Genomic DNA, 10746 nt, shown 5'->3' on the forward strand with positions numbered 1-10746 from the left:
TGATGTTTAGTGTGTGTGTGTGTGTGTGTGTGTGTGTGTGTGTCTGACCTGTGTGAGGTGGGTCTGGTTCTGCTGATGGTTAGTGTGTGTGTGTGTGTGTGTGTGTGTGTGTCTGACCTGTGTGAGGCGGGTCTGGTTCTGCTGATGGTTAGTGTGTGTGTGTGTGTGTGTGTGTGTGTGTCTGACCTGTGTGAGGTGGGTCTGGTTCTGCTGATGGTTAGTGTGTGTGTGCGTGTGTGTGTGTGTGTGTGTCTGACCTGTGTGAGGCGGGTCTGGTTCTGCTGATGGTTAGTGTGTGTGTGTGTGTGTGTGTGTCTGACCTGTGTGAGGTGGGTCTGGTTCTGCTGATGGTTAGTGTGTGTGTGCGTGTGTGTGTGTGTGTGTGTCTGACCTGTGTGAGGTGGGTCTGGTTCTGCTGATGGTTAGTGTGTGTGTGTGTGTGTGTGTGTGTGTGTGTGTGTGTGTGTGTGTGTGTGTGAGTGTGTGTGTGTGTGAGTGTGTGTGTGTGTGTGTCTGACCTGTGTGAGGCGGGTCTGGTTCTGCTGATGGTTAGTGTGTGAGTGTGAGTGTGTGTGAGTGTGTGTTTGTGTGTGTGTGTGTGTCTGACCTGTGTGAGGTGGGTCTGGTTCTGCTGATGGTTAGTGTGTGTGTGTGTGTGTGTGTGTGTGTGTGTGTCTGACCTGTGTGAGGTGGGTCTGGTTCTGCTGATGGTTAGTGTGTGTGTGTGTGTGTGTGTGTGTGTGTGTGTGTGAGTATGTGTGTGTGAGTATGTGTGTGTGTGTCTGACCTGTGTGAGGCGGGTCTGGTTCTGCTGATGGTTAGTGTGTGTGTGTGTGTGTGTGTGTGTGTGTGTGTGTGTGTGTGTGTGTGTGTCTGACCTGTGTGAGGCGGGTCTGGTTCTGCTGATGGTTAGTGTGTGTGTGTGTGTGTGTGTGTGTGTCTGACCTGTGTGAGGCGGGTCTGGTTCTGCTGATGGTTAGTGTGTGAGTGTGTGTGTGTGTGTCTGTGTGTGTGTGTGTGTGTGAGTATGTGTGTGTGTGTGTGTGTGTGTCTGACCTGTGTGAGGCGGGTCTGGTTCTGCTGATTGCTGCTGATCTCCTTCCTCTGGATCTCCAGCTGCATGTTGAGCTGATTCACCTCCTCGCTCTTATTCTCCAGCTCCTCACGAAACTGCTCCAGCTGCTCCTCCAGATTCACTATCTGCACACACGCACACACACACACACAATTCATATTTGCATCACCCGACCAAGCCAAATCTTTTAAGAGTGAACATTAGTCTGGGGAGTCTGCTCTACTGCACACGATGCGTGATCAACGGCAGAGTTCACATGAACGGTTCATAACTGACGAATTGACTGAATAATGGCTCTGTAAGTTGGTGGTTACACCGTGTCCTAACCAGACGCGATGCGATAAGATTACAGCGACAAATAATGTCACACTAGAACCGACTGCGAGATGCGTCAAAATCAATCAAACCCCACAGCCAATCAGAACATGGTGTGGGTGAGTTTTTCAAATTTTGAGATGTTATTCCCGTCGGAGCTGGTTGGTTCTGCTCAAGGTTTACGGCTCTATAACGGAGATGAACGTGAGGAGCGCTACATACTACTGCGTCTCGATACACATGAGGTAATGGTGTTCTGTCAGGGAGAGGGTCATGTGACAGGAAGTAATGGTGTTCGGTCAGCGAGAGGGTCATGTGGCAGGAGGTAATGGTGTTCTGTCAGGGAGAGGGTCATGTGACAGAAAGTACCTCTTTCTCCTTCCTGTCCAGAGCCTCTCTCTCAGTCTGGAGCTGAGCCTCCAGTGTGACGTCTCCTTGGCCCATCATGGACACATGGTGAGCCTCCTCCACCTGCGCACACACACACACACACACACACACACACATTAACACACACTCGCACATTAACACACAGCAGACGGTCAGGGACGGGTCACAGAGGTCAGCTGACTAGAGAGGTTGACAGGTTAGTTTAGAAACTTTTATCCGCCTCAAGACTGTTCTGATCTAACTCAAGTCTGATGCGAACACGTCCAATCAGCACCAGCGGACTCGCAACCAGTGTAACTATACTGAGTGACTAATTAGTCGTCCACTTGAACCATGTACTATTTTGATATGTACTTTTGCAGATCACTAATAGACATAATAATAATAATATTCCAAATAAAAAGTTGAATGAAAAATAATTAATAAAAATTAGTATTTTTATCATAAATAGAGGAATATTTATTTATTTAATAATAATACATTTTAACCCTTGTGCATTGTTCAAATTTCCATCCTTTCGTTATGTTCGTGGCTGAAAACAGCCACTACTTTAAACTGCTGTAAAAATTGATCAGATAAATATTTTTTTGCCATTTTTTTTGCATAAATCTATTAATCAACCTCAGTCCTGTTCAAAACTACTAAATGTTTTAAAAAAAATCAAGATTTTAACTCTTTAATTGCCAAATTCATAAATTATGTAACTGATTTGGGAGGGAAAAAAACACAAAATTACTTATTTTCAATATAAAATGTGATTGTGGACTGGATTTTTTTTTACCTTTTATCACAGTCTTGGACATGTCAAAGATTAGAAACAACATTGGTTTTGATGCATTGATAGTTTTTGTGCAGCATCAGATTTTAACTTTTTCTCCCTCATTTACTGTTCGTGGCTGTTTTTGCCCCATTGACTTCCATTATAACCACATTTTTTGATTGCAAAGCCATGACACCATAAAATCATGTATTTTTGATTGTTGGTGGTTTTCCCTGTTGGGAAGAGGTAAAATTTGTAATTTTTACTGTTGATAACCAGGTGGCACAATTAACCCTTTATATAGGCCTGTGCAAAAAAAAGCTTAGTTTCTGGCTTTTACATGGAGTTATATGGAGTATAATAGCATAATAAAGTGTGTGTGTGTGTGTGTGTGTGTGTGTGTGTGTGTGTGTGTGTGTGTGTGTGTGTGTGTGTGTGTGTGTGTGTGTGTGTGAGAGAACTTGATGCGTCTGAGAAAATCAAAATATGCACCTCAGCTCTCAGAACTACATGGAGTAAACAAAAACAAAGTAAGTGTATTTATGCACCTGCTGCCTTTTGATAATGAGAAATGCAGACTAAACAAAAACTAAGCAAGTGGATTTGAACACTTGCATGCAAGCCTGCTGGTCATTTGATGGTGAGAAGAGCAGCAAGCAACATGAGAAAGGGCTTGACTTGTAGTGAAGTTTTAGAGATGATCATGCAGCCTGACCCCTCCAGCGAGCGGCAGGATGTATTGTCTTCTCCCTCTGACACCACAGACTCAGGAGAGGCAGACCATTATTTGGATGTGGCACCCTCATCATCCTCTCTAGCTTCCACTGAAGGCGAGGAGGATTCGGAAGATCCTGGGTCTGGGTGGATTGTGAGAAACGGTGAAGTGTGGTTTTCCACCAACGCGGAGACAACTCCCTTTCTTCAGCCTGCCAGAGGCGTGACTTCATGGCCGACGCGCTATGCCATCGCAAGGGTCCAGAACATTGATTCTGTGTTCAATCTGTTTTTTACGGGCGCCGCACAATGAGAAACTGGACCGGGGTGGACTCCACAGATCTCCGTGCATACATGGGGCTACTGATTTTGGCCGGCGTCTACAGGTCCAGAGGGGAGTCCACACGTTGCCTGTGGGATGATCGCAGTGGTCGTGCGATTTTTAGAGCCACCATGTCCCTCTCAAGATTCAAGAAATCACCAGAGCTCTGCGTTTTGGAGGTTGGTCATGCTGACAATGAGGTCAATCATCTCGTCGGCCATGAAGTCATGCCTCTGGCAGGCTGAAGAAAGGGAGTTGTCTCCGCGTTGGTGGAAAACCACACTTCGCCGTTTCTCCCAATCCACCCAGACCCAGGATCCTCCGAATCCTCCTCGCCTTCAGTGGAAGCTAGAGAGGATGATGAGGGTGCCACATCCAAATCAGGATCTGCCTCTCCTGAGTCTGTGGTGTCAGAGGGAGAAGACAATACATCCTGCCGCTCGCTGGAGGGGTCAGGCTGCATAATCATCTCTAAAACTTCACTGCAAGTCAAGCCCTTTCTCATGTTGCTTGCTGCTCTTCTCACCATCAAATGACCAGCAGGCTTGCATGCAAGTGTTCAAATCCACTTGCTTAGTTTTTGTTTAGTCTGCATTTCTCACCATCAAAAGGTAGATGCATAAATACACTTACTTGGTTTTTGTTTACTCCATGTAGTTCTGAGAGCTGAGGTGCATATTTTGATTTTCTCAGACGCATCAAGGTGAGTTCTCTCTCACTCACACACACACACACACACACACACACACACACACACACACACACACACACACACACACACACACACACACACACACTTTATTATGCTATTATACTCCATATAACTCCATGTAAAAGCCAGAAACTAAGCTTTTTTTTGCACAGGCCTATATAAAGGGTTAATGGTGCCACCTGGTTATCAACAGTAAAAATTTTAATTTTTACCTCTTCCCAACAGGGAAAACCACCAACAATCAAAAATGCATGATTTTATGGTGTCATGGCTTTGCAATCAAAAAATGTGGTTATAATGGAAGTCAATGGGGCAAAAACAGCCACGAACAGTAAATGAGGGAGAAAAAGTTAAAATCTGATGCTGCACAAAAACTAACAATGCATCAAAACCAATGTTGTTTCTAATCTTTGACATGTCCAAGACTGTGATAAAAGGTAAAAAAAAATCCAGTCCACAATCACATTTTATATTGAAAATAAGTAATTTTGTGTTTTTTCCCCTCCCAAATCAGTTACATAATTTATGAATTTGGCAATTAAAGAGTTAAAATCTTGATTTTTTTAAAAACATTTAGTAGTTTTGAACAGGACTGAGGTTGATTAATAGATTTATGCAAAAAAAATGGCAAAAAAATATTTATCTGATCAATTTTTACAGCAGTTTAAAGTAGTGGCTGTTTTCAGCCACGAACATAACGAAAGGGTAGTGAATTTGCCCAGAGTGTACTGTTGAGTTTTTGAAAATTTTCAAAGCATTTTCCTAAAATATGTGTAAAAATAAGCTTTGTCACCAAAAATCATTCCATTTGCTGAAACACGGAAAAAGTTATGGCCAAAATAAGACTCAAAAATACCCCATAGTGGCTGAAAACAGCCACAACAGCACATAAGGGTTAAATGGCAAAATAATAAATCAAAACAACAAAAATAACTATATCAATATTTGATTTACATAACAAAATACTAATAATTATTATTACTTTTATTTATTTGTATAAATACTAATAAAAAAAATAAAAAAAATTTTAATAAAAAACTTGAATGACAAAATAATAGTAATAAAACAATAACAATTAGTAATAAAATCAAAACAACAATGATATCAATATTCGAAAATACATCTACATTAACTTCTAACTTATTATTATTATTTAATTATCGAATAATAATAAAGATAAATGGTAAATAATAAAATCAACAAAAACTAAAATAATATTCAAATCAATATTCAAAAATAGTTACATGACAAAATAAAAATATTATTATTATAAACAATATAAAAAAAAGTAATAAAAAAAAACAATATTCAAAATCAAAAAGTTGCATGACAAAATAACATTTATTTATACATTTCCTTTGTAGGACTCAAGGTCACATAAATAGGGATGTGAGAAACAGCACAGTGTCCAGACCGTGGGTCCAGCATGTGTAGTGTGTGTATGCGGTGCTCTGGCATGTACAGTAATCCCACGCCAGAAACACACACACAATATTCAGGAATATAAGAATAACATCTAGATGAACTCACTAAGCAGATAGACCCATCCCTTCTGCACATGTATTCACATTAAATGGTCTCGCTGACATACAAGCCCGACAACACACGCATAGAGACAGAACATGATCATTAAAGCAGAGACGTGACGCTAAACCACTGCATTCACACACACACACACACACACACCACATTAATGCACAGCAAGGACACACACGCTCAGCGTTCAGACACTCCCATTCGTCATGCTCTCCTCACACACACACACACAGCGTCCCAGTGGAGTAAGGCTGGCGGTAACAGCAGAACCGGAGGAGAAACACACACTGACCCTGTGCATGAGTGTGTGCTCCAGCTCTCTCACGCGTGCGCCGAGCGTCTCGATCTCCTCGTCCCTCTCACACACATCTCTCTGCAGCTGCTCGGATCTCAACAGCAGCTCACTGCAGCAGTCAGACTTCTCCTGCAGCGCACGGGCCAACTCCTGCACCTGAGAGAGAGAGAGAGAGGGGGGGGGGTGGATGAGGAGAGAGAGGGGGAGAGAGGGAGAGAGAGAGGGATGAGGAGAGAGAGAGATGAGGAGAGATGAGGAGAGAGAGAGAGAGAGAGAGATGAGGAGAGAGAGAGAGAGAGAGAGAGATGAGGAGAGAGAGAGAGAGAGAGAGAGATGAGGAGAGAGAGAGAGAGAGAGAGAGAGAGAGAGAGAGAGAGATGAGGAGAGAGCAGCCATATGACGTCAGATGAGTGTGTGTGTGCTTGAGAGTGTGAGAGTGTGTGTGTGTGTGTGTGTGTCGCTGCCTGGCAACTGACTGCAAATCACTTAAAGGGATAGTTCACCCAAAAATGAAAATTAGCCCATGATTTACTCTCCCTCAATGTCATATACACTCGGAGAGAGTTAATCATGGGCTAATTTTCATTTTTGGGTGAACTATCACTTTAATGTTTCTTTATTTCTGCACATGCTAAAGCTAAAAAACAGCTCTTATTTACTGCCAGCTAATTTGGAAGCATTTTTAAACTCATGATGTTTATATATATATTATATATATATATATTATATTATATATATTTTATATATATATATTTAAAAAAATAGCTTGCTTTGAATTTTTTTTTTTAAATTGCTAGTAAATTTTTAAATGAATTACAAATAGACAGCAAGTAACACTGAGTAGAAAATCAAAAATAGTATATTTACATTTGTTGTGTTGAGCTTTCAATTACTTTTGATTTGTTCATTCCAAACTGCTGAAAGTCTGTAAATGTTGCCAATAAACATGATTTGGGATGGGGGGGGGGGGGGGGTGAATAATTTCGATTACAACTGTATATGGCATTTAACCCATTCAAAAACCCATTGATTCAGGACGACGGAACCAGAAGTTCTGTGTTTTAGGACTATGACTATATACAGAAACATGTCAAATTACGGAAATACAATTGGTTACGGATGCCATGACTATTTATTAAGACTGATCTGTATTCCTGCTTGTTCTGCTGTTTTGTGAGGTATTGTGTGTGTTTGAGCTGATATCAGTCCAGCGGAGAGAACACAAGCTCATTGTCTGAGGACTAAAGGCGTGAGTGAAACTCTCTGGAGGCTTCAGGGCGAGCGCTCGGGTGTCGTACCTCTCGGTCCCTGCGGTCGCTTCCGGTTCCTGTTTTGTGCGGGTTCTTCAGCTGCTGCTCCAGGCTGCGGATCTCCTGCTGAAAGACGTCGCGCTCGTGCTCCCGGTCCGCGGCCTGCTCCTGATGAACAGAAGGACACAAACACGTCACACTTGAGCCAATCGGATGATGTAACACTCTTAAGGTCCTGATGAAATCCAAGAGCGAACTGGTGTGACGTCATTTCAAAATCAGACAAAAACTTACAAAAGCACAAAAAATGGAAATATATATAAAAAAGCCATGAAAATAATGGGGAAGAAAAGAATAGTGTTTGACTTATATGTGTTATTCAATGGCTGGTTAGGAGAAAACCATAGGCTGTATATAATATGAGCGTAGTGTGTGTGACGTCACCCGTAGTGTTTCTGAAGCGCATTTTTGAACCCTAAAGGGGGCGGAGCCGGCCGTCGCCATCTTGTTAGCTCTTCACTCCCATATAAACAAAAATGTGCGGCGAGGCGGATTAGCTGAGGTGGCGTGACGCTAACCGACAGCAGACAAACGGCTAGCAGTGACATCAGCGGCAATCCACCTGTCACTCAAGTGGCCACGCCCTTAATTATGCAGAACTTTAAGGCTTAATATAATTTAAATGGATGAGTTGTAAAAAAAATTCACCGCCACACAGTCGTCATGAAGAGCAAAATTAGCTCTATAGACCAAAAGCACTTTGCACTAGACTGTAAACATGTTTCTCTGCTGTAGAGTTGGGCATTTTAACATGAGGGTCTCTGGGACTGAGTCTCCTCTGCAGCCGCTCTCTAGTGGCCAGTGGAGGAACTGCAGTTTAATCACTCAGTGTTGATTCAAACGTGTAATGAACGTGGAAGAGACATGATGAGGAAACTCACGTCCATGAACCTGCGGTTGTTCTCCAGCTGTTTCTCCAAGGCCTGGATCTGCTGCCGGAGGTCGTCTCGCTCGGATCGGCTCGTGTCCTGGAGCTCCTGCACGCGCATCACCTGATCCTCAAGCTCCGCCTCCAGGTGCTTCACCTGCAGGTGCAACTCCACGCTCTCCTTCTGCGCCTGCCGCTGCACCTCCACCTTCTCCAGCATCAGCTTCTCCGTCTCCTCCAGCAGGTCTGAGGACACACACACACACGTGAGGACACACACACACGCACGAGGACAGGCGGTCGGGAGCGCTCGACCCATGACCATAATGGAGCCGCTTCAGAGATTCATTCAACGGCAACGTCTCGAAGACCTTTAATAAAGCTCTGAAGAGTGTGTGTTCTCAGTGCTTTTAGTCTTGATGAGCTTTGATCATTAAACTGCAACATTTTGTTTTTGGCAGTATCTCATAAAACACATGTTCCGATCATATTTAACCACAAAATCAAAAGAAACAAACTAATTAAATATTAGAAGAAAAAGTTAAATTAAAAAACTTATGACGAAAATGTTGACTTTGCAATTAACTGAAATAATTAAGTGTAAGTTGAAGTACTAAAATTACTAAACTAAGGCTAAACAGAAAAAAAACTAACAAAACAAATTATAAAAGCATATAATTACTAAAATTAAAATGAAAACTGAAAATAAAAAAAATAAAAGCTACTTAAAAATTAATAAATATCATGATGGTATAAAATTAATACTTAAATAACACTGCTTACTTGCCATGAAAATAATAATAAAAACAAAGAAAATATATATTTTTAGGTAAAATTTGTTATTTGTTTATTGCAGTGTTGTTATTGCTGACTAAAACTAAAACTATTAAAAAATTTAATATTAGAAGAAAATCTTACTCATCATTAAGTTGAAGTGTAAGTATTAAAATGTAAAAAACTTAAGAACAAATGGAAATTATATAAAAAGCAAATAAAAAACTTAAATTAAAATGAAAACTGAAGATACAAAATTAAATCTACTAGATGGTATAAAAATAATACTGCTCAATTACTAAATAAAATCAATTTAATTATAACCAAACAAAACAGGCTTGATTTTCTTTATGAAAAACATAAATTATTTTGATTTTGTCATGAAATATGAGGATGAGATGTTTTATCAGTGAATGTTCTCTGAGGTTCTCCACTTTTGCATCGTACTGCACACGGACATTTCCCCGTTTCCCACAACCGATCCCATTCCCGGACGACCCGTGATCACATGACCCGGTCAGCCACCGGACGAGCTCACAGTGCAGGAGGACGAGGATAAAAGTGCAAATGCAAAAGAAAAAAGAAAGGAAAAGGAAACGTGTCCCTTATTGAACAGCCATCAACCCCATACACACAGTTCATCGAGTTTAATCAAGTCACATGGGTAGAGGAAACAACAGCACACGGCCGGTCAGAAGTTTGGGATCGGTAAGACTCTATGTGAATATACAGTAACGTGTAATGTATTCCTTTGATCAACTCCAGTCTTCAGTGTCACATGATCCTTCAGAAATCACTATAATATGATGATCTGATGCTCAAGACACATTTATGATTATTATCAGCGTTGAAAACAGTTTTTCAGGATTCTTTGATGAACACAAAGTTTAAAAGAACAGCATTTATTTGAAATATAATCTTTTGCAACATTTTTAAATGTCTTTACTGTCACTTTTTCAATGCTAATAATAATGATAAATGTGTCTTGAGCATCAGATCATCATATTACACTGATCTCTGGAGGATCATGTGACACTGAAGACTGGAGTAATGACTGGAGTTGATCACAGGAATAAATTACACTTTACTAGATATTCACATAGAGAACTGATGATTTACATTATAATAATATTACACAATATTAATGTATTTTTTGTTGTTGTTTTTTTTCCAAATAAATGCAGCCTTGGTGAGCAGAAGAGACTTCTTTTAAAAACATAAAAAAATCTTACAGATCCTAAACTTTTGAACGGCAGTGTATATTTATACATATATATATATTTATTATTATATTATTGTTTAGTTCGTTTTATTATAAATTATAATTTTTAAAAACGTTTCCGGTGAACTATTCTATTCCATCCATAGTCCTGTAGTGAGATGGACTGGAGTTGTTGCTCACGTGTTGACGGCTGTTCAATCAGGAGATACACCAGATACACACGTTAGCACCTGTTAGCGCCAGTTAAAGCATGCTAGTGTTTCCGCAGACACAGTGTGTGTGATGTTACAGCCGTCGAGGCAGCGGTTAGTGGACCAGCCGGAGCCCAAAGCAAGCAAAGCTCCAGTTACTGGTGTATCGATCAGAGACGTGCCGGCCATGCAGCTCGTGAACACACACACGCACGCACGCACACACACCTGCTTCAGGTGCTGCGTCAAGAGCAGCCTCAAC

The 10746-nt window shown here is 41.1% G+C and overlaps 1 protein-coding gene across 5 annotated transcripts in view; it reads right to left on the bottom strand.

Annotated features, from left to right (window-relative positions):
• The window catches only part of akap9 (A kinase (PRKA) anchor protein 9), a 112785-nt gene that overhangs the window by 31068 nt on the left and 70971 nt on the right, over window positions 1-10746 (bottom strand). For 4 of the 5 annotated variants that reach the window (XM_079591200.1, XM_079591203.1, XM_079591199.1 and 1 more), the window contains 6 exons: window positions 10713-10746; window positions 8311-8543; window positions 7418-7537; window positions 6117-6275; window positions 1760-1861; window positions 1057-1200 (listed from right to left, as the gene is read on the bottom strand). The exon at window positions 10713-10746 is cut by the window's right edge and continues 5 nt beyond it. In XM_079591200.1, the coding sequence (XP_079447326.1) occupies window positions 1057-1200; window positions 1760-1861; window positions 6117-6275; window positions 7418-7537; window positions 8311-8543; window positions 10713-10746 (792 nt within the window). The remainder of the gene's footprint in view (window positions 1-1056; window positions 1201-1759; window positions 1862-6116; window positions 6276-7417; window positions 7538-8310; window positions 8544-10712) is intronic. The other variant, XM_079591201.1, reaches the window with a different exon arrangement.

This window comes from Phoxinus phoxinus, assembly GCF_949152265.1.
Source record: "Phoxinus phoxinus genome assembly, chromosome: 19".
NCBI lineage: Eukaryota > Metazoa > Chordata > Actinopteri > Cypriniformes > Leuciscidae > Phoxinus > Phoxinus phoxinus.